Below are 24,173 nucleotides of genomic sequence, written 5' to 3' on the forward strand. Positions count from 1 at the left end.
GGCTGCAGCTAAGCCCCCGAGTGAGAGGGTTGCTCTTCACTCGGTAGGATTTTCACAACTTAGGCGAGTGCTTGGACTGCAGCTAAGCCCCCGAGTGAGAGGGTTGCTCTTCACTCGGTAGGATTTTTATAACTTAGGCGAGCACGAGGCTGCAGCTAAGCCTCCGAGTGGAAGGCTGGCTTACCACTCGGTAGGATTTTCACAACTTAGGCGAGCACGAGGCTGTAGCTAAGCCCCCGAGTGGAAGGCTGGCTTACCACTCGGTAGGATTTTGATAACTTAGGCGAAACGGATTCGCAGCTAAGCCTCCGAGTGGGAGCCTGGTTCACCACTCGGTAGGATTTTTACAAACTTAGGCGAAACGGATTCGCAACTAAGTCACCCACTGAGGGGAATTTTATTGGAAAATAAAAAGTGACAGATATTGTGGAGGAACTATGACACTATTATTTTGATGTCCATGAACTACAAAAGTACTTTATTGCAACTCATCCGAGTGATAAAACTTAAGTGTAAAATGGGCGGAGTAGCTCCGCGTTCCAAGCTCGGGGCTCGTCGATATTATGCTCGACGTTGTAAAGACGGTACGCCCCGTTGTGGAGAACCTTGGTGACGATGAAGGGACCTTCCCAAGAAGGAGCAAGCTTGTGTGGTTTGTGCTGATCCACTCGGAGAACCAAATCCCCTTCCTGGAAGGCTCGACCTCTCACATTTCTGGCGTGGAAACGGCGCAGATCTTGTTGGTAGATGGTCGACCGGATCAGAGCCATCTCCCTTTCTTCCTCTAAAAGGTCGACTGCGTCCTGCCGCGCTTGTTCAGCTTCTGCTTCGTTGTAGATTTCAACTCGAGGAGCATTGTGGAGAAGATCACTCGGCAAGACTGCTTCAGCTCCATAGACCAAGAAGAATGGAGTTCTTCCGGTCGACCGATTAGGCGTGGTCCGCAGTCCCCAGAGTACAGATGGAAGTTCGTCGACCCAAGCTCCAGCCGCGTGTTTGAGATCACGCATCAGTCGAGGCTTCAGTCCCTTGAGAATCAGTCCATTAGCTCGCTCTGCTTGTCCATTCGACTGCGGATGGGCGACTGATGCGTAGTCGACCCGTGTGCCCTGGGAGTCGCAGAAAGCTCTGAATTCCTCTGAGTCAAAGTTCGACCCATTATCCGTAATGATGCTGTGCGGGACTCCATATCTGAATATTAGTTCCCTGATGAAGCTAACAGCAGTACCGGTGTCAAGGCTCTTGATTGGTTTAGCCTCGATCCACTTGGTGAACTTGTCGACTGCCACCAGTACATGCGTGAAGCCACTTCGTCCTGTTCTCAAAGGACCGATCATGTCCAGCCCCCAAACTGCAAAAGGCCAGACGAGTGGGATGGTCTTCAAAGCTGACGCAGGCTTGTGCGACATATTCGAGTAGAACTGACATCCCTCGCACTTATCTACTATCTCTTTTGCCATCTCATTCGCCTTGGGCCAGTAAAATCCGGCTCGGTATGCTTTGGCCACGATGGTCCGAGAGGACGCATGATGACCACAGGTCCCCGAGTGAATATCATTGAGGATGAGTCGACCTTCTTCTGGTGTTATGCACTTCTGACCGACTCCAGTCGCGCTTTCTCTGTATAATTGTCCTTTGATTACGGTAAAGGCCTTAGATCGACGGACGATCTGTCGAGCCTCTTCCTCATCCTCCGGAAGCTCTTTCCTCAAGATATATGCGACATACGGAATCGTCCAGTCGGGAATGACCACCAAAACCTCCATGATCAAGTCGACCACCGCTGGGACTTCAACTTCAGTCGGATCTGTGGCGCTCTTGGGCTGCGGAGTTTCTTCGGTGAAAGGATCTTCTTTGACTGACGGAGTGTGTATATGCTCCAAGAACACACCACTCGGAATGGCTTCTCTCTTGGAACCTATCTTTGCTAGATCATCAGCTGCTTGATTTTTCAGTCGGGGTATATGATGGAGCTCCAACCCCTCGAACTTCTTCTCCAGCTTCCTCACTGCACTGCAGTATCCAGTCATGGCTGGGCTTCTCACGTCCCACTCTTTCATCACCTGATTGACCACTAAATCCGAGTCGCCATAGACCATTAGGCGACGGACGCCGAGTGAAATGGCCATGCGCAACCCATATAGGAGGGCCTCATATTCTGCCTCATTGTTGGAGGAATCAAAGTGAATCTGGAGCACATATCTGAGCTTATCTCCTCTGGGGGAAACCAGGACAACCCCAGCACCGGAACCATTCAACATCTTAGAGCCATCGAAAAACATGGTCCAATGCTCCGAGTGAACTTCAGTCGGCTGCTGTTGTTCAATCCACTCGGCGAGGAAATCTGCTATCGCCTGGGACTTAATGGCTTTCTTTGCCTCAAACTTGATATCAAGGGGAAGAAGTTCAATCGCCCATTTGGCCACTCGACCAGTTGCATCTCTGTTGTGCAAAATCTCTGATAGTGGAGCGTCGCTGACGACTGTGATGGAATGGTCAGAGAAATAATGAGCAACCTTCTTTGTGGTCATGTATATTCCATACACAAGCTTCTGATAATGAGGATATCTCTGCTTGGATGGAGTCAAGACTTCAGACAAATAATACACTGGGCGCTGAACTTTGAGAGCTTTTCCTTCTTCTTCCCGCTCGACCGTTAGCACAGTACTGACGACTTGTCCTGTGGCTGCGATGTAGAGCAACAGAGGCTCTTTGCTGATTGGAGCAGCAAGCACCGGCTGGGTGGAGAGCAGAGCTTTTAGCTCGGCAAACGCTGCATCAGCTTCTGGAGTCCACTCGAACTTGTCAGCCTTCTTCATCAGTCGGTAAAGAGGCAGTGCCTTTTCACCGAGTCGTGAGATGAATCGACTTAATGCGGCCAAGCATCCAGTAAGCTTCTGGACATCGTGCACTCGCACAGGGCGTTTCATTCGGAGAATAGTGCCAATCTTCTCTGGGTTAGCGTCGATTCCCCGTTCGGAAACGAGAAAACCGAGTAACTTGCCACCAGGAACTCCAAATGTGCACTTTGATGGATTGAGCTTGATATCATACCTTCTGAGGTTGGCAAATGTTTCGGCGAGGTCAGCGAGCAGGTCGGAACCTTTTCGTGACTTGACAACAATATCATCCATATAAGCTTCCACATTCCGACTGATTTGGGTGAGTAGACACTTCTGAATCATTCGCATAAATGTGGCTCCGGCATTCTTGAGGCCGAATGGCATGGTGATATAGCAGAAGCACCCGAATGGAGTGATGAAAGCTGTTTTTACCTCATCGGGCCCGTACAGACGGATCTGGTGGTACCCGGAGTAAGCATCTAAAAAAGACAACCTCTCGCATCCCGCGGTCGAGTCAACAATTTGATCTATGCGAGGGAGAGGAAAGTGATCTTTCGGGCAGGCCCGGTTGATGTGCTTGAAATCAATGCACATTCGGAGCGACTTGTCCTTCTTAGGAACCATGACGACATTAGCGAGCCACTCGGAGTGGTATATCTCTCGGATAAATCCTGCCGCCAACAGTCGAGCCACTTCTTCACCGATGGCCTTTCTCTTCTGGACGGCGGACCGCCGAAGATGCTCTTTGACTGGTTTTGCAGACGAGTCGACTCTTAGGCGATGCTCAGCCAGTCCCCTGGGAACACCTGGCATGTCAGCGGGCTTCCATGCAAAAATGTCCCAGTTCTCACGGAGGAACTGGATGAGCGCTTCTTCCTATTTTGGGTCGAGTGTTGTGGAGATGCGGGTCGGAGCTGCTTCGGGGTCGGTCGGGTGAATGTGAACAGGCTTCGTCTCACCGGACGACTGGAATGCAGACTCTGTGGCGGGCTTCTTGGATCGCAGCAAGTCACTCGGATCTGCGTTTTGCTTGTATTCTTCGAACTCGACCGCTGTCACTTGGGAATCGGCAATCTTGGAGCCCTTCTGAAAGCACTCCTCTGCCTTTTTCCTATCACCGGTGACAGTGATCACACCTTTGGGACCGGGCATCTTCAATTTGAGGTACACGTAACATGGTCGAGCCATGAACCGTGCATAGGCTGGTCTCCCCAAAATGGCATGATATGCACTTTGAAAATCCACGACCTCAAACGTCAACTTTTCTTTGCGAAAATGCTTCGAATCACCAAACACTACGTCCAAAGCTATCTGGCCGAGTGACTCGGCCTTCTTCCCTGGTATAACTCCATGGAAGCTCATGTTACTAGTGCTCAGTCGGGACATCGGAATGCCCATACCTTTCAATGTGTCTGCATACAATAAGTTCAGCCCACTTCCACCATCCATCAGCACCTTTGTCAGTCGAGTGCCTTCGACAACTGGATCGACCACCAAAGCTTGCCTCCCGGGGGTGGCAATATGAGTCGGGTGATCAGATTGGTCGAATGTGATGGGTGTTTGAGACCACTTCAGATAATTTGCCTTTGCTGGGGCAACCATGTTCACCTCTCGGTTAATCACTTTCAGTCGACTTCTGCTTTCCACATCTGCAAAGATCATCAGAGTGGAGTTGATATGCGGATATCCTCCCTCACTGTCCTCTTTGTCTTCGGCCTTGTCCGACTCCTTCTCCTTGTCCTTAGACTGTTTTCCCTGAAACTGCTGGATCAGGAGTCGACATTGGCGAGTGGTGTGCTTTGGGTAAATGATATTCCCCTCTTCATCTTTCTTCGTGTGAATGTGACACGGCATATCCATCACGTCGTTCCCTTCTTTATCCTTTACCTTCTTGGGGTTCCAGGATCCTTTTGGTTTCCCCTTAAACTTTCCTTGAGTCACGGCCAGAGCCTCTCCAGGAGCTGCCGGTTCAGCCTTCCGCTTCTGTTTCCGACTGGTGTTTCCTTTTTCCGACTGACTCGGCTTGTGCTTGCCGCTTCGGAGTCGGTCTTCTTCTTCGCCGTTGGCGTACTTGGTAGCAATCTCCATCATCCGACTCAAGGTCATGTCACCGGTTCGACCAAATTTCAAACTCAGTTCTCTGTTCTTGACGCCGTCTTTGAAGGCGCATACTGCCTGATGATCAGAGACATTTTCCACAGTGTGGTGCAAAGTGATCCACCTCTGAATATACTCTCTGAGAGTCTCATTAGTTTTCTGCACGCAGACTTGCAACTCTGTCAATCCCGCTGGTCGCTTGCAAGTCCCTTCAAACGTTCTGACGAACACTCGGGACAGATCTTCCCAAGTGTAAATGCTGCTAGGAGGTAATTGAGTCAACCATGCCCTGGCAGAACCTTCCAACATGAGGGGCAAATGCTTCATGGCCACCTCGTCGTTCCCACCACCGATCTGAACTGCCACTCGGTAGTCTTCAAGCCAAGTTTCAGGCTTAGACTCACCAGTGAACTTGCTGACTCCTGTTGCCAACCTGAAATTGGGGGGGATAACTGCGGCTCTGATAGCTCTGCTGAAACATTCAGGACCAGAAACATGTACTCGACTGCTCGTGGGTACATCTCTGTCGAGTGCGCCTCGATGGGCTCTGTTCCGGTCGACCAACCCTTGCACGATAATGGATCGCGCGTCGAAGCCTGGCTCTCTGGGGTCAACTGGAACCCTACGCCCTGTACTGTACTGACGCCTATCATCTGGCTGCCGAGGAGCGTAAGACCCACCCCTCGGAGGGGAATAGGGCACTCGACGCCTATCATCTCGGTCGAGTCTGTCGCCATATTGATCTCGCCGATTCTCACGCCCTTCGCGCCGCGGAGGCGATCTGGGGCTGTGAGCCGACTGAACCGTATTCACAGTGACAGATCGACTGTGAATTCTGTTGCGCGACTGAGACACGGCTGAATTCTGATCTCCTGCTGCCCGGAGCAGATCCCTGATCTGCAGCAAACCTCTGCCAGCTTCCGACTGCGAAGGCTGAATGGACTCTGCTATACGGGTCGCAGCTGCTAAATTCTGAATTGGGGTTCGATATACCTGAGTCGGCGGGAAGAGTTGACGTCGACTGGTGTCGGGAACTCGTTGCCGCGCGCGCTCGTCGAGTGCTCGCTGAAGGTTCTCCAGTCGAGTGCGCTCGGCCAAATTGGCCAGACGCGCCTCCTCCAAGGCACGAGCCTCGGGGGTTTCTCCTGCGATGGGAATACGCAGGGGATCCTCGTTCCTGCGGCGAAGCTCTTCTCTTTGCAGAGAGTCGAGTGGCTCGGGCTGGTACTCTTCGTAGTCTCGTGCAGGGTCGCCGCCGTCACCTGCTCCACCACCACGGGCGAAGCCAGGAGGGCTGTGGGGCCCGTCGACCATCAAGATTTCCGCCGCTGGATCACTGCTTCCGCACTCGGATGCAGTCTCTCCGGAGCCAGTCGACTGATCGAACAAGCCGTAGAGAGATTCGTTGGGCTCGATTGCCGCAACTTGTGTAGTGGCCGATTGGCGAGCCACCGCGTGACTCACCCATCGCTGAAGCCTCGACCGGCCTGAGCGCTTGCGCTGGCGGGAGACCGGGAGGGTGGACGATGGAGGAGCCGACCGATACTGGGTCGACGGTTGCCGCAGCAGAACGCCGCGGACACATGCGCGAAAATGCGTCGCACCGCGGACGGGGAGCGCGTCTACGTCGAGTGGAGCCTCCTGGAGCCATGCGGAGTCGTCGGCGATGAAGGTGAGAGTGCCGAGACGGATCTCTTGACCCTTGACCAAAACTCCAGCAGACACCATGATGAGAGTACTCGGAAGAATCGCAACTTCTCCACAAAATCGCTAAAACACCTGCCCCACGGTGGGCGCCAACTGTCGTGGTTCTAAGCCTGACAGTAGAGTGGGGGGTAGGTATGGAGAGGCAAGGTCCTAGCTATGGAGAGGTTGTAAGCACAAAGGATGTATGAGTTCAGGCCCTTCTCGGAAGAAGTAACAGCCCTACGTCTCGGAGCCCGGAGGCGGTCGAGTGGACTATGAATGTATGAATTACAAGGTGCCGAACCCCTCTGCCTGTGGAGGAGGGTGGCTTATATGGAGTGCGCCAGGACCCTAGCCAGCCCACGTAGGAGAGGGTTTAAGGTGAGTTAAGTCTGGGGCGTTACTGGTAACGCCCCACATAAAGTGCCTTTACTATCATAAAGTCTACTTGATTACAGGCCGTTGCAGTGCAGAGTGCCTCTTGACCTCCTGGTGGTCGAGTGAGTCTTCGTGGTCGAGTCCTTCAGGCCAGTCGAGTGAGTCCTCATTGGTCGACTGGAAGGCGACCTCTTCTAAGGATGTCTTGGGGTAAGTTACTTGGAACAGGTCCATGACCCTACCCTAGGTACATAACCCCATCAGGTGGTTTTCGTCTTCGGGTCCGGGTGGAGGGTGCTCCTGGCCCTGTTTCACCTCCTCATCCCCCTCCACCCCCGGCCTCGGGCGACGATGATAAAAGCAAGGATGCTGATGGGGGCCTTGAAGACTCGATGCATGGCACGGATCCTCGCTTCACCCAGTCCGCTTGGGATGGGATGTCCCCTGCTGAGTAAGAGCTGATGAAAGACTGTGCTCCGGCTCCGGCGGGCGGTGGGGTCCAGGGCTCAGTGCCAGGTTTGGGTGGTGGGGCTGCGGCCGCGGGTGGGTCGAAGGGCACTCCTCTTTCGGCGGCGTGTTCTAACCTTCCCGCTCGCCCCACCTCCCCTTCGCTGTCAGGCATTGAAGACCTTCCCCCGGCGGGCCCATCGGCGGCCAAGAAGAGGAAGAAATCGTCGGTGAAGAAGTTCTCTGCGAAGAGCAGGGCCTCTGGGGATTCCAGGCAGTCCGTGGCTGGGCTTTGCCGCCAGCTGGAGGTGGATTCTGGGGCGGCCTCGGGCCCGTCTTCGGCGGCTGCTTCCCCTGGCCGGGCCCCCCCTGTGCCTGTTCGGTCCCCTGCTTCTACCGCCCGCAAGAGTGGCCATGTCTCCAACAGTAGCGAACGTGTGGTTAACCGGGCGGCTCGGCGTGCGGCGGCGTGGGATCTCCCCCCCTCAGGTTCGGGCTCTACTCTGTCGCATTCCCCTCTTTTGGTTTCGTCTCCTGTTAGATTAGTTTTACCTTCCCAGTCTGATGAGCAGCTTTTTAAGATTTTAGATGAGGTTGGGATTTGTTTAGACTCTAGCTTGGTTCCCCTTCTTCCTTACTTGAGGTGATTAGAGCTAACGAGCTAGCTCAGGCTGACATTGCGAAAGCCAAGGAGGCTGGGGCTGGGGTGTCTGCCCCTCTGGTTGTGGCCGGGGGGGCAGTGGGGGAGGCTGACAGGTGTAAGGCTTCTCCGGTTCAGAAACGTGGGGCTGGGAAACACGCTAAAACCTGCAAGGCTTCGTGCAGGTCGAGTCTTAGAATTAAAAACCTCTCCTTCAGATGAAGGCCTTATTTTGGAACATCAGAGGTTTCTATGCTAGGGGGCGCACGGACCAGCTCAAAGATATAGTGCGGTCTGAAAAAGTTGATTTTATTGGCCTTGTTGAGACTCTCAAACCCTCCTTCTCCCCTAATGAACTTTTGGCTGTTGCTGGGATAGACAGATTCAGGTGGAATCCTGTGGCCTCTGTTGGTCAGTCGGGTGGCTTTCTCCTGGGCACCAATAATGATTCTTTTGATTTTGTTGCTTTTGATCGTGGCATATACTGGGCTAGTACGGTAGTTTCCCATCGTTCCCGCAATTCCCTTCTTGAGTTCATGGTGGTCTATGGCCCGGCAGATCACTCCTTGTCTTACAATTTCTTGGACGAGATTTATAATAAAATAGACTCCTGCCAGCTACCCCTCTTGATTGGGGGTGATTTTAACCTGTTAAGATATCCCTCTGATAAGAGCTCCGCTAATTTCTCCTAGGCTCTGGCTGAGACCTTTAATGCTTTCATCAGGGATGCGGCCATTCATGAAATTCCTAGGGTTGGGGCCCGCTTCACTTGGACTAACCGACAGGCTTCCCCTATCCGCTCTGTTCTTGATAGGATTTTTCTCTGCCCTGCTTGGGACGGCATTTTTCCTCGGGTTTCTCTTCGTGCCCTGCCCATTGTGGGTTCTGACCATGCTCCCCTAATCCTCGACGATGGATCTTGTCCAAGTGGTTGCCAAAGGTTTCAATTTGATGCGTCTTGGCTCTTAGTGGAGGGGTTCCCCAACATGTTGGCCCGGAAGATCTCGGATTGTCTCTCATCTCCTCATCGCTCTTTTGGCCCTATGGATGACTGGCACCATGTTTCCTACTTCCTGCGCAAATTCCTCAGAGGGTGGTCTAAGAACCATTTTGCTGAGGTTAAGCGTGACAAAGCTAGGCTTGGTGCCCAAATAGGCGATCTGGATAGTCGTGCGGACAGTGTTGGTCTTTCGGAGGCTGAATGGCAGCTCCGTTATGGCCTAGAGAAGGCGCTTTTGGATATTCACCGCCAGGAGGAAGTTTATTGGAAGCAAAGAGGCACGATTAACTGGACCCTTAAGGGTGATGCGCCCACGGCTTACTTCTTCGCCATTGTGAATGGTAGACGTCATAGATGCCTGATTGATAGTCTTCTGATTGATGGTGTTAGGGTCTCCGACCCTTCGGTCATTCTTCGTCACGTGGTTCAATTCTTTTCTAACTTGCTAGCGGCTAAACCGGAGCTCGGCTTTTTGCTTGCTCCGGGCTTCTGGGCTCCCCTTGAGCTGGTGTTGAACGCAGATAATGATCTCCTGCTTATTCCCCCCTCTGATGAGGAAATTTTTGATACTATTCGGACCGCCAACTCTAATGCGGCTTCAGGCCCTGATGGCTTCTCCATCCCTTTCTTTCGGCATTTCTGGCCTCAACTAAAAGGCCTTATTACTGCTATCATTCAAGGATTTTGGTTGGGCACTGTTGACATTTCTAGGCTCAATTATGCCGTACTCACCCTTATTCCTAAAATCAAAGGTGCTGACCTCATTTCGCAATTTAGGCCCATTGCTTTAATTAACAACTTTGCCAAGATGCCAGCTAAGGGCATGGCTACTAGGCTGTCCCCGATAGCTCACCGGGTCATTAGCCCTTTCCAATCTGCTTTCATTAAAGGGAGATTCATCTTGGATGGGGTGCTATGCTTACATGAGATAATCCATGACCTGCGGATTAAGGGGACCAAGGTTGTGGTCCTTAAGCTTGACTTTGAGAAGGCTTACGACTCGGTGAGTTGGAATTTTCTTCGGCAAGTCCTTCTGGCTAAGGGCTTTGTGTTGGGGAACGTAGTAATTTCAAAAAAATTCCTACGCACATGCAAGATCATGGTGATGCATAGCAACGAGAGGGGAGAGTGTTGTCCATGTACCCTCGTAGACCGTAAGCGGAAGTGTTAGCACAACGCGGTTGATGTAGTCGTACGTCTTCACGATCCGACCGATCCAAGCACCGAACGTACGGCACCTCCGAGTTCAGCACACGTTCAGCTCGATGACGATCCCCGGGCTCCGATCCAGCAAAGCGTCGGGGATGAGTTCCGTCAGCACGACGGCGTGGTGACGATGATGATGTTCTACCGGCGCAGGGCTTCGCCTAAACTCCGCGACGATATGACCGAGGTGGAATATGGTGGAGGGGGGCACCGCACACGGCTAAGGAACGATCCGTAGATCAACTTGTGTTGTTGTGCCTAGAGGTGCCCCCCTGCCCCCGTATATAAAGGAGCAAGGGGGAGGGGGCGGCCGGTCAAGGGAGGGCGCGCCAGGGAGGAGTCCTACTCCCACCGGGAGTAGGACTCCTTCCTTTCCTAGTCCAACTAGGAAAGGGGAAGGAAGGGAAGGAGAAGGAGAAGGAAAGAGAGGGAGGAAGAGTAGGAAAGGGGGGCCGGCCCCCTAGTCCAATTCGGTTTGGGCTAGGGGGGCCGCGCGCCCTGCCTCCTCTCTTCCACCACTTGGCCCATGAGGCCCATTGCTTCTTCCTCGTATTCCCGTAACTCCCCGGTACCCCAGAAAATATCCGAATCACTCGGAACCCTTCTGATGTCCGAATATAGTCGTCCAATATATTGATCTTTACGTCTCGACCATTTCGAGACTCCTCGTCATGTCCCCGATCTCATCCGAGACTCCGAACTCCTTCGGTACATCAAAACTCATAAACTCATAATAAAACTGTCATCGAAACCTTAAGCGTGCGGACCCTACGGGTTCGAGAACTATGTAGACATGACCTAGAACTATTCCCGGTCAATAACCAATAGCGGAACCTGGATGCCCATATTGGCTCCTACATATTCTACGAAGATCTTTATCGGTCAAACCTGCATAACAACATACGTTGTTCCCTTTGTCATCGGTACGTTACTTGCCCGAGATTCGATCGTCGGTATCCAATACCTAGTTCAATCTCGTTACCGACAAGTCTCTTTACTCGTTACGTAATGCATCATCCTGCAACTAACTCATTAGTCACATTGCTTGCAAGGCTTATAGTGATGTGCATTACCGGGAGGGCCCAGAGATACCTCTCCAACAATCGGAGTGACAAATCCTAATCTCGAAATACGCCAACCCAACATCTACCTTCGGAGACACCTGTAGTACTCCTTTATAATCACCCAGTTACGTTGTGACATTTGGTAGCACCCAAAGTGTTCCTCTGGTAAACGGGAGTTGCATAATCTCATAGTTACAGGAACATGTATAAGTCATGAAGAAAGCAATAGCAACATACTAAACGATCAAGTGCTAGGCTAACGGAATGGGTCATGTCAATCACATCATTCTCCTAATGATGTGATCCCATTAATCAAATGACAACTCTTTTGTCCATGGTTAGGAAACATAACCATCTTTGATAAACGAGCTAGTCAAGTAGAGGCATACTAGTGACACTATGTTTGTCTATGTATTCACACATGTATTATGTTTCCGGTTAATACAATTCTAGCATGAATAATAAACATTTATCATGATATAAGGAAATAAATAATAACTTTATTATTGCCTCTAGGGCATATTTCCTTCACTTTGAGGGTCCTGTGATGCATCGTTTGATGCAGCTTGTGTCTGGTGGGCACACAGCTGTGGTTGTGAATGGTCAAACTAGTAATTTTTTTGCTAACGGTAGGGGCCTCAGACAAGGGGATCCGGCGTCCCCTCTGCTTTTCAATTTTGTGGTTGATGCTTTATCTCGCATCCTCTCTCGGGCCGCGTTGACTGGGCATATTTCCCCGGTGAGCTCTCACCTTATTCCTCATGGCATTACTCATCTCCAATATGCGGACGACACAATCATTATGATAGAGCTCAATGAGACCAGTCTCACCAATCTGAAATTCCTTCTGCTTTGCTTCGAAGCTCTCTCGGGCCTTAAAATTAACTTTTCCAAGAGCGAGGTCATTGTGACTAGGGTTTCGGACCTGGAGGCGCAACGGGTGGCTCACCTTCTGAATTGTTCCCTTGGGTCTTATCCTCTCAAATATTTAGGACTACCTATCTCCCCGTATAAGCTCTTGGCGAAAGATTTTGCCCCGGTGGTCGCCAAAGTTGGCAATAGAGTCCTTCCTTGGAGAGGACGATATAACACGCAAGCGGGCAAGGTTGCCCTTACCAACTCTTGCCTCTCTTCCCTCCCAATGTTATTGATGGGTTTCTATCTTCTATCTAACAGGATTCATTCTGGTTTCGACAAGCATAGGGGTGCTTTTTACTGGAACGCTGCGGATAATAAACGCAAATATAGAATGGTCAGATGGAACATTATTTGTCGTCCTAAGGACAAAGGGGGCCTCGGCATTATTAATACGAGAGTCATGAATAATTGCCTCTTGATTAAATGGTGGTGGAAGATAATGACACTTGAGGAGCGTCCAATCTGGCTCTCGATTCTTAAAGCTAAATACTTCCCTTCCTCGAGCCCTATGTTCGCCTCTGCTTTTGGCGGGTCTCAATTTTGGCGTCAATTGGTTAAAGTTCGGCCGATTTTTCGGTCCCTCGTCAAATTTGTTGTCAGGAACGGTAAGTCCACTCGTTTTTGGTTAGACTGGTGGGTCGGGGACACAACGCTTGCGGCTGCCTTCCCGGCCTTGTTCTCTTACTGTGATGATCCTGAGATCTCTATCTTTGAGCTCTCGGTTAAGGGATGGGTTTTAGATTTCCGGCGCTCTCTTTCCCCTGTAGAGTTGGAAGATTGGCAGCGCCTTACTGCTTGCTTCCCCTGCTCTCGGAGGAAGAGGACTCCGTGGTTTGGCCCCTTTCCTCTTCGGGGCGCTTCTCTGTCAAATCGGCTTATTCTAAGCTTATCTCTGGTGGCCGTTCGGTGAAGTTTAAAGACATTTGGTCAGCTTGAATCCCCCCTGAGATTAAAATCTTTCTCTGGCAAGCTATTCGCCGTAAGCTTCCGGCGGCCGATCAAATTAAGAAGAGGAACGGGCCGGGCTCTGATAGATGTGTGCTGTGTGGGGCACTTGAGAACACTGATCATATTTTCTTCCATTGCTCCTTAGCGAAATTCATGTGGTGCTGCATCAGACTTTGGCTTCATGTTAACTGGTCTCCCTCCTCCTTTGAAGACCTGAGGCAATATACTAACTCCTTATCAGGGCAGTCCAAAAGGGTCTTCTTAGTGGGCTGGGCTGCGATAGGGTGGTCGCTGTGGACCACTAGGAACAAGTTCTCAATTGAACATATTTTTCGGGCTAACCCTGTCAGCTGCTTATTTAAAGCCAATGCTTTTTTGCAGTAGTGGAGATTATTGACTAAGGAAGGGGACCTCCAGGCTTTCGACGACATGCTATCCAAAATGAAATCTACGGCGTCTTCCCTTCTTCGGTGTACTTCGAGGACGGCTTCCTGACCTCCCTGTCGGTGTTTTCTGGTGTTTTGCTGGCCTGCGTGCCATGTTAGGCTGGTGGCCTTGTATTGATACTTATGTCCCTTGGCCGCTAAACTTGTTTGGTTATTTGGTTCTGGTGGTGTAACTCTGCCTGGTGGCTTTATTTATAAAGTCGGACTCCTGCCTTTTCTCTAAAAAAGTCCTTTGTACACGGAAAACAAAGTTTGGTTAATTACAGCCCCACGTTAGTATGATCTTCATTGAAATAAGGCATGCAAAATAAAACTCTCTAGTACTATTTTGCGGCAAAAAGTTCACAAACCACAAGTATTTTATCTGGTTACAGGATGCTGTATAGAAACTATGTATACTAACATGCATAGTAGTAATTGGAAATGGCAGACAATCATTACTTAAAAGGGTAACAAAAGCGAGGGTCACAGATTCAAAAAGTTGTCAATGAACTAAAGTATCTTTGTTAGGAAAAATAACACACACCTGTAATGAACAAATCTGCGTACATAATTCAAAATTTCCTAATTCATCAAGAATATCAATCATGGACAGACCAACTGATATACTCCTCACCACTCAGCTATATAAGACGTTATCAGACAAATACCATTGGTGATATTTCCCGAATCCACATAAATATCGGAAGGTATGCCTACTGTGTCGTCCCTCCAATGGTAGAGTTTGATTGTTACTGCAGAACTACAAGTTAACATCTCGTAGTAGGGGCAGATGTTGCACAGTTGTTCATACACAACAAAAGAATTGTTGAGGAAACATCAGTGCCATAAGTATGAAAACAGGGTATGCATAGTACTCTGTAGTAGCAATGATCGATCAACTGATGTATGTAGACTTACAATAGCTGGGCAGAGGATGACCGACTCGTTCGAAAAGGCCACATAGCGGGTTCTTACTATCCTTGGTGACATCGCAGGTGAGCTGCTGCTTCCAGTTGCCGAACCGTCCAGGATAAATCGTGTGGGAGTTCGCCGGCACCGCAAAACGCGACACCTACTCCGGCTGAGTGGCAGTGATGGTGCATGGAGGGGATGAGGGGGGGGGGGAGTGTACTTAAGTCCTTAACTCAAAACTGAACATTATATTGTAAAAACCATGTTAGCTTTAAAGATGATTTTTCTATGTTACTTTTACATATTAAGGACAGTATAGCACTGCATGCTTGGTGCTCCCAAAATGATCTTGTGCCTACAATTGGAAACGGGCTAATACAAAATTAGATTGTCCTTCCATCTGATGTGTTGTTTCATTCTATATGAAAGGCTTTGAGAACCAATCAAGCTAAACGAGTTGTTTCAATCTTTTTCATAGAAGCATCAATCTAATAAAATGATGTGAGAACTAATATCTGTTTTTGCTTTCATAAAGTGAAAATACATACGTACATGATAGAGGCGTGCTCCTCCTTGCCCTCATGCTTGCTCCTCCCCGCACATTAGGGAGAGGCATGGATAGCGTGGATGTAGGGCAGAAGCGCGGAGGCTGTCTTGGACAATAGCATCGGAAGACACTGGTTGAACAGGTCTGCAGCCAACAACCTGACGAGCAGTGGTGAACAACGCCATTCGAGGTCGAGGTCATGCAAGGTGCGTTGTTCCTCCAGGACGAGATCTGGAGAGCCCTATTGCTTGCGTGATAAGGAGGAATACATCCCGAGTTCACGACGGGCAAGCCTCTGATTGCTCCCAATTTCTGCGATCGGATCCTCTGTGCTCATCTTCTGATCTGCTCTTCCCCCAACACGGAAAGACCAGATCGACTAAATGAATCCATCAAGAATATGGGATGCACAAGAGAAACAAACCTGTAGAGGATGGGCAGAATATTGCTGGTGAGATCCTCCGACTGGATGATATGGACATACTTGTAGGAAGTAGCGCCCAATGCCACCGTCGCCATGATCTCTTTTTTGGTGCGTTTGAGTATAGAAAGAATGGTAGCGATCCGGGCGGCTCAACTTCTGCAGAGATGTGCTTCGCGGCTCACTCCGGCCCATGGATGCCAGTTCCCATCGCCTCCCCCTCCCTCGTTCTCTCTGGTGAAGACCGAACCGGCGGCGATCCATGCCGAGATTGGGAGGGGTGGGGGCATGCGGCTAGGTGGGAGTGGGATGCGGGAAGGGAATGGGGCAGGGCTTGGAGGTGGATACAGAGCCGTATCGCGACCGTCCGCTCAGCATCGGACGTCAACCCACAGCAATGATCGAGAGACCACCGATTTGGCTTCTGGAATAGCGGCCACGGACATACGGCCGAAGATTACGGCCCACGCGGGGGCAATGCAGTAGTGCATCAGACGGCCATGAATGACCCAGAGCCGAGATCCGATGGTTGAAATGCCTAATAGCCTGAGATTGCTCGGAAAGAGTTCGGTTATACGGTCCTTAATAATGTACTCCTCTTTCAAAGCATCACTGCAATTGAGCACATACTGATAAGCCGCAAATCATTCTGTCTCGGCATGCCTTCTCAAGATCATACCTGTCGTACTTGAGTTATCCGACTCCAAAAAGGAGTCATCAACACGATTTGAGACATCGACACAACCGGGTATGATGAATATTTTTTGTATGGGTATTCTATGTAGTATGTAGCATGACGATATAAAAAATATGTATTATACGATGATTCATGAGCTTAACTCGTACATGCCCTAAATGTTTGAAAGATTTCAAACTACTCGCTAGTGTTTTTCCCCGCTAGGTTGACGTTCAGTGGTCCTTCCCTCCTTTTTCTTTCTTTCTGTCCTTCTACCTTCTCGCACTTCTTCCTCAAGCATGCATTTCAAGCTGGCGTGAGGTGAACGTCATAATCTGTATTTTTATCAAACAATAATTTTGTTTTCATAGGTCGTAAGAGCATGTCCAATGCACGCTCTAGTGAAGAGGCGTCAGGATGGACATCCTGTTTGATTGGCAGTTGGGACATTGATTCCTGCCCGATTCCTGGCGCCAGGTGTGGCTCGACGCAATAAAAAGCATCGAGCGCCTGGGCCTTTCTTGCCATGCGGGATGAAGCGATCGAGGTTATTAGCGCATGTACCATAGCATTTAGCGTTGCAACATGTATAAGAGTCTTGGATGTTATCTTCTATTTTACATTTTTTTTTCAATTTCCCTAAGCGCATGTATAAGAGTCTTGCATTGAAGAAGCCCTAATCCTCCTTTTAAACTTACAATTTTAAAACTTCAATTAGAGTAATGTGGTACATTTTCTTTGGTATAGTAGAGTAGTACATGGTATTGTTTTCCTTTTGGGCATGGTGTGCTAGTACAGGTACAAACTTTTCGATGTCTACAGCTCTGGCCAAAAATCAACGGTAGCGAAAATTCCTTGCTCGCATCGAACTCTCCGCCCGACCTGACCCCCACCCATCTCCCATGGCTGCGGCGGCGGCGGCGGCGGCGGTGACGGCCACCCGCCTCCACCCTCCTTTCGTCCTCCACTCCGCCGCACGGCCCCAGCCCCCGCTCCGCCTCCGCCTCCTCCTCCCCACCCCACCGCCGCTCCGCCTCCGACACCGCTTCCCGCTCCTCGCCGTCGCCTCCGCCTCCGCCGGCGAAGGCCGCGCGGAGGAGGCCGCTGAGAAGAGCGACAAGGCCCGGCAGCTGCAGCGGAGGGTCCTCGTGGGCATCGCCATCGGGGTCGGCGCGGGCGGCGTCGTGGTCGCCGGCGGCTGGGTGTTCACCGCCGCCATGACCGCCGTCGTCCTCGCCGGTGCCCGCGAGTACTTCGGGCTCGTCCGTGGCACCGCCAGTGGCGGCGGCACCCCTCCGCCGCGCTACGTGTCCCGCGTCTGCTCCGCCATCTGCGCTCTCATGCCCATCCTTACGCTGTAAGGGAGCCCCGCATTTGTTGTCTGCTCTGCTCTAGTGTCAGAATAAGCTAGAACTTCGCTGTGGCCACTGTAATTTATGTGGTATTTAGTCACAATTTTCGGTATAAATGGGCTAGCTATGCTCACGTCGTTGTGGTCAACTGAGTCACAGTGCGAGCATAAAATTGCTTTGGCTCACTCACTCTTTAATTTTGTTGGGAATTCTTGAGATAGAGGCAAGAAGGTACAGTAGGAATTAGCTCAAATGTCGGCATTGAAACTTTGCAACCTGTAAGTTGTAGCTTTAGCTTGATGCAATTACTTACCATTTTCATCATGGGGTCATTAGACACGATGCGAATCAGGTCTCACGGATTACCATCTGATCACTCAATTTATTGAGTTGGAAGAACTTTAAGTATCGGTGCATTTTCGTATACTTTCGAGGTATCTGCTTACAGATGTTGCTTGATTGCTTCAGCTCCTGAACTTCGTAGCATTTTTTACTAGATCAGAGCTTCGTAACATTTTTTTAGATGATCATAATTTACGCTATATGTTTTTCTTTGTGTGCGCATGTAATGTGGGTGGGGAGGGGTTGCTTAAGAATGAAGGATTGCTACATTTGGTTGTCAGTTCCTGTTAATATGACTACAGCTTCGAGTTCTGATGTTTCTCCTGTATATTTGCGTAGGTGCTATGGCCGCATGGATGTTCCCCTGACGTTATCGGCATTTATTATTGCAATATCTTTGGTATTGCAAAGAGGAAACCCCCGTTTCGCTCAGCTAACTAGTTCAGTTTTTGGTTTATTTTATTGTGGCTATCTTCCTTCTTTCTGGGTTAAGCTCCGTTGCGGACTAGCAGCTCCTGCCTTAAATACAAGTATGTCGATCAAATTCTCTTTGTACTTCTCTGCTTACTTCTTTGCTTGTCACCTTTCTCTACCGATTCATCTTTCTGTTTGATTTGCAGTATTGGTAGAGACAGTTTGTTTATAAGAGATTAATTTTATGTATAGTTTTAATTGATTTAAGGGTTCATAAGAAAGTGCATTTTTTAAGTGCTTACCAGTTACCAGTGCAACTAATTATGATGTTTTTCTGTTCTTGGTGAGTTAATATATTATTGTTATATGTTAAAAGTTATAACCAGTGTTCTTTGACAGGTATAGCACATAACTGGCCAATACTTCTTGGTGGGCAAGCTCACTGGACAGTTGGACTTGTCGCAACCTTGATATCTATTACTAGCATTATTGCTGCCGATACATCAGCTTTCCTATGTGGAAGGGTATGCTCTTTCCTAATTCTCTTCTATTTTGATTGACCCCATTTGACTTTGTTATGTTATTGTAAAACATGGGCTTTTTTAGTTTGTTTTAATTTATCTGGAAACAACTTGCCTATAGTTCTGTGGGTCACTATAATTTTTTTACTCGTTTTGAACAATATAGTGTACATCAAGAGACTTCTACTGAAGCCTGTCAGAAGTTAGGAGCTATCCAGCTTATGGTGTAACTACTGTTGGGCAACTTGTTAAGATTGCCATTGATGTGACACAACCACACTGATAAAAAGAAGTGTGTCAGATCACAGATGAACTTCTAGTTTATTGTTTTTCCCTGCCAAAGTAACTACTATAAATTTGTAGACACGCATACGATTGCCCTGCCATGTATGTTTGTTGAATGAAAAGCATTCAACTTGTCTGAATTTTTGCAGACAAGTGATTTATTTGGACAGTCGTGTATTTGAAAGGAAGTAAATCATGTCATCGTGTTATCCATTTTCCGTTTCAGGCATTTGGCCGTACTCCTTTGACTAACATAAGCCCTAAGAAGACCCTGGAAGGTGCTTTAGCCGGTCTGACTGGCTGTGTGCTTACCACTGTGCTTTTGTCGACTCTCTTTCGCTGGCCAAGATCGCTGTTGAGGTATTGCTAACTTCTGACACCTTTCTATTGTTATTGTCCTAGTTCCGAAACATTATTTTTCTTTACTGAGTTCTTGAAATTTGGTTACTTGAATGCAATAAACCATCAGATTTTAGATTTTAGGGTGAACAAAATTGTACCAACATAACGCATTAGTTTTCAATATATCAACAAGAAATACACAACTGCCAGGATTTTTTCTAATAACTCCATGGGAACTCATGACTCATTACATGTTATCTTGTTGCAAAGGAATATATGCCTCTCAATAAAGTTTAGATGGAAAAACTGATATTGATATGGATTTCCAACAATTAGAGTTTCTCAAAAAGTCAGTTTTGGTATCTGCCAGGAGTAGGGGCAGTGGTCTTTTCTTTATATTTTTGTAACTCTATCTGCACAGTATTAACTTACTTCAAATATTTAACAAGGCTGTTCCTACCGTCCTTCAGAACTCAAATTAACAAAGATTATATATGGTTATACCCTATTAGCCTAAAAAAGGATGTTGACCCGACATACATGTGATAGCATTTATCTCTTTGTTGAGTTTACATCCGCATATAGATTCTGCACTTGTATCTTGAATGACATATATTTGCATAGAACTTTGCTTCCCTGCCTAATTATTTAATTGATTGATATCAGTGCTACTGCTTATGGGATCCTGATCTTTCTGGGTTCATTATTCGGGGATCTCATTGAATCTCTTATTAAGCGTGATGCTGGTGTGAAGGACTCCGGGTCGCTCATTCCTGGCCATGGTAAACATTGTTAGCTCTGTTCTTGTTATATATTCATCTACTGCTCGGATTCATGTGTCGAGACGTGAGACCATCTTAGAGTTGGGCTCATAATCTCATGTTTTGTCATGTCAATTTTTCTGCAGCATTACTCCATGCAATTTTAGTTATTTCATTCGTACTTTGGTATCAACCTTTTTTTAATAACAGTTACTACCATACTTTCCAAAGTTAGACATCTTGTTTCCATCGTTTTTGTCCTTGTACGTGAAGGGGGCGTGATTTATTTACATTCCGAGTCTCACATCTTATACTTCATCGCATCATTGCTTTTTGGCGAACATAACACAAAGCTGCAATGCAGGTGGTATTCTTGACCGGGTCGACAGCTATGTCTTCACAGGGGCGCTTTGTTACTCCTTCGTCCGAGTAGCTCTACCCCTGTATGGAGTCTGATTTACCGCAGCGAGAAAAATCGGTCTCCTTGTACCTTCGACGACATTGTCACCCAACGTAACGGCGTGTTGGGGCCTTGATGAGATGGCCAGGATCAGCTCCCTTGGCTGCACAATATGAGAATTCGGTGGCTGGCTGTAAAGTGGGATAAGACCATAGGATGTGGCTGCTAACTAAGCGGTGTTTCTTCTTCATACGGGATTGAGCTGTTTCTTCTTCAGCGCCAAAATGGTGAAAACTTGTCACTTTGGTGTACATAGTTTTTTCTTTCATTTTTGTAGAGTAAAAAGGGAACGCGGGTGATTGACCACAAGCTACTACATATCTTAAGAAGTGTATTAAGGTTGTTTATGGGATCCTGGTACTTGTTGATCCCCAAACTTTTTTGCATGCCCCCCCACAGGGTCTCTTTGGCAAATACTACCTGAGTGACAGAGTGAGTGTATATTGAGATTGACATTTTAATCTTTAGCCTTTAGGCACATGGAAATGAATTTGCAAGCAATAGTGCAAGCAACAGCTCAATGACGGGGCCTTGATGAGATGGAACAAAGTATTTGTACAAGCAACAGCTCAATTCCCATTGTAAGATGGAAGTGTCAGAAGTGTGTCATCGTATTTACTCGAAACAAACAACATCTCAATTCACCAAACAAAATTGATCTAAGGTATAAATGACAAGGGAGATCTCCAAAAACAAGATATGTCGAGGGCAGCACGGTGAGAGCTAAACACAACGGGATCTCCCATTCCCTCGTACTAGCCCTAAGAAATGGATAATAATCACCAGTCTTTTATCGTGCCATCTGTTGGTCACTTGTCAGTCATTCTGTGGTGAGAGAGGAAGTCCCCGTCGCGAGCTTTCCCAACAACGGACCGATCATTTTGAGAGCCAGTAGATGATCAAAAAGATGGTGCAGGCCGCGATTACTGCTGAAAGGATGATCGTGTCCTTTGATTTCTTCCTCTTGATGGCGCCTGCAAACAAGAATGTGTTCAATAGTTAAGAGTGTTGGCATTGGATAAATAACACCGAGGATATATGATGTCCGCGGAAAGACTAATGTCCAATGTAAGAACTGGGGATCGATAGATTACCAAGGAGGCCTCGGACCACAGGGAATTTTTCACCCAACTGCTTGACTTTCCCCTGAACATCTCCAAACAAGGCCCTCTGATTGGATAGGGCTGCTCTTGTGCTTTGAGCTTGCCCAATTACCTCGTCTATCTGGAATTTGGGTAAAAAAAGAGGGACTTAGTGCCTCATGAGCTAGAGTTCATCACAAAGACACAAACACATATTGACAGTGACAAAGTTTCGCTGCACGAAAGTAGACTTGTTTTCTCTCTTCTCCACTCAAATCATCGTTCAATGTTCACACTGTTAGTACAGAAAACATGGTTGCAAGTGTTCCTAACACCCTGTTCTTCCTATTGCTGTATCCTTCCTAACACACTGCCCCAAGTTGCACATCACATTGGATACCACTCGCAGATGTTAATGATTTTGTGCATTAGATCAGAGAATGCAGAATGGACAAGAACTAATGATGAACATCACAAGTCTAAATGGGGATCCTTCTACTTCTAGTGCAAGTGTGTGATGCTAAGCAACTGGCATGTAATTGAACAGAATTATAGATATCCTTTTGGTCTAACTCAACTACTGGAACCATACCTGGTTGACGCTGCCGTGAATGGAAGCCCTCTCCCGGAGCAAATGTACCCTCGGCGACATGCCGCCGGTAGCCTGGAGAGAAAATTCCCGGCGATCAGACTGTGATGGCACGACAGGTAAACAGGGGCATACGCTCTGCAACAACACATTGATGAGAAGCGGAGAGCCGAAGAGAGGCGACACGAAACCTTGGACTCGGTGATGTCGCCGCGCACGGAGCTGAGCAGGTCGGCGTGCTCCCTCATGGAGCTCAGGTTCCCCCGCGTCCTCCTGAACTCCTGTTCCGATCGATCGGATCGGATCAGGCAACCAACCAACCATTTCAGCGAGGGGAGCAGCGGGGCACAGAGGAGAGGCGGCGGGGGAGGGGGAGGGGGACCTGCGTGAACTCGTGCAGGATGTCGCGGTGGCGCGCGAGCTTCTGGGAGACGGAAGCGGTGGCGGGGGCGGCGGGCGCGGCGCAGCGGCTCATGGCGTCGTTGACGTCCTGCAGCTTGTCGAGCAGCGCCTGGATCTCGAGCTCCGTGGACTTCCAGGAGGAGCGGTCGGCGGTGGGGGAGGCCGCCGAGGCCGAGGCCGAGGCGGAGGCGGAGGAGGAGCGCGCGGCGAGGCGCGCGTACGAGGAGAGCTTCACGTCCAGGTCCCCCTCCAGCTTCCGCGCCTCCCGCCGCAGCTCCTCCCACCCGGACTCCTGCAGCTCCAGCGCCGCCGCCGCCGCGGCGTCGTCCGACGGGCCCACGCCGTGCATCATCGCCGTCGCCCGCCTCCGCCGCCGCGCCCGATCCGGTTCCGGTGCCCCCTGCTCGCGTGATCTGATGAGGGGGGGCTGGAGTGGGAGGAGGATTTGGGTTTGCAACGACGCGGAGGTTGGGAGGGGAGAAGGGTTACGTGGAGAGCGGAGACCGGGCGCTTGGCGAATCTGGCTTGTTTTTTTCAGAGAAATATTCATCACTGATCTTGTTGCGGTATTCACTTTTTTTTTTTTGCATATATTCACTTTGCTCACCGCCCTTCAAAATACCCTAAATACGGTATGGAAGAGTACGGTCACTTATATACGGTTTTTTATACGGTTGTCTACGCAAGTGACAGCTGGAAGTGGCGCATCTTGTGCTGGGTTTGTGGTTGGAGGTTTTTTTTTCCGAGAGTACGCCAATGGCGTACCTTAACTTTATAGAAGAGAGGTTGGAGGCTGACAGTTCTGGTTTCCTCCTCCGACGTCATAGTCGTGCGGGGGACGTCAGTTCTGGAGTTTGATGGCGTGTCCGGGGACAAGTTGCCCGGTCTAATTCTTTCAATGGCAATGGTTTTGTTTTAGGCAAACTACTTTCGAGGTCCGTAAAACTGTTGATCAGCGATGGAGCCGCGTCGAGCTCGGGTGAAGAGATGACATGTCTCCTTTTCCTTAGTGGAGAGGGACACGCGCTGATTTTTGCATAGGATTATCCTATCTTTCCAGTCCTGTAATGTCGATATTTACATGGCTTGTAACTGAATTTTTATTTTATTAATAAGACACGTATTACCATGCAAATAAACTACATGTGGGCTTGGTCCATTGGGACAGTGTGGCTTTGACCGTCCAATATGTTTATGGCTCTTAATATGCATGAGTCACAAGGGGGTCTTTGCAAATATGCCATAGATCAAAAGCACACACCGATTCCGTCGAACCAAACCAGCTCCCCCTCACCCTACCTGACTAGCTCCCGCCTCGCTCCCGTCACCAAATCCCTAGTTCCCAAATCCTTGTCGCTGCATAACACTATGTATGATTCATGTCTAGTTCATATGTTTGCTCTATGAAGTAA

General features: G+C 49.1%; 2 protein-coding genes across 2 annotated transcripts; one reads left to right on the forward strand and one right to left on the reverse strand.

The window, feature by feature from the left end:
* Positions 1–17,016: 17,016 nt before the first annotated feature.
* Positions 17,017–21,155, forward strand: LOC123136003 (phosphatidate cytidylyltransferase 4, chloroplastic). The gene is made up of 6 exons (XM_044555278.1): positions 17,017–17,568; positions 18,245–18,435; positions 18,719–18,843; positions 19,352–19,485; positions 20,134–20,249; positions 20,593–21,155. The coding sequence occupies exons 1-6, from the start codon at positions 17,114–17,116 to the stop codon at positions 20,682–20,684; spliced, it is 1,113 nt and encodes a 370-aa protein (XP_044411213.1). The 5' UTR covers positions 17,017–17,113; the 3' UTR covers positions 20,685–21,155.
* A 37-nt stretch (positions 21,156–21,192) lies between these two features.
* LOC123136004 (Golgi SNAP receptor complex member 1-2) lies at positions 21,193–23,284 on the reverse strand. Its single transcript, XM_044555279.1, has 5 exons — positions 22,742–23,284; positions 22,551–22,640; positions 22,363–22,434; positions 21,783–21,912; positions 21,193–21,662 (listed from the first exon to the last, which is right to left on the reverse strand). Exons 1-5 carry the CDS (start codon positions 23,111–23,113, stop codon positions 21,565–21,567), a joined length of 762 nt encoding a protein of 253 aa, XP_044411214.1. The 5' UTR covers positions 23,114–23,284; the 3' UTR covers positions 21,193–21,564.
* Between the last annotated feature and the right edge of the window lie 889 nt (positions 23,285–24,173).

This window comes from Triticum aestivum, chromosome 6B (genome assembly GCF_018294505.1).
Source record: "Triticum aestivum cultivar Chinese Spring chromosome 6B, IWGSC CS RefSeq v2.1, whole genome shotgun sequence".
Classification (NCBI taxonomy): domain Eukaryota; kingdom Viridiplantae; phylum Streptophyta; class Magnoliopsida; order Poales; family Poaceae; genus Triticum; species Triticum aestivum.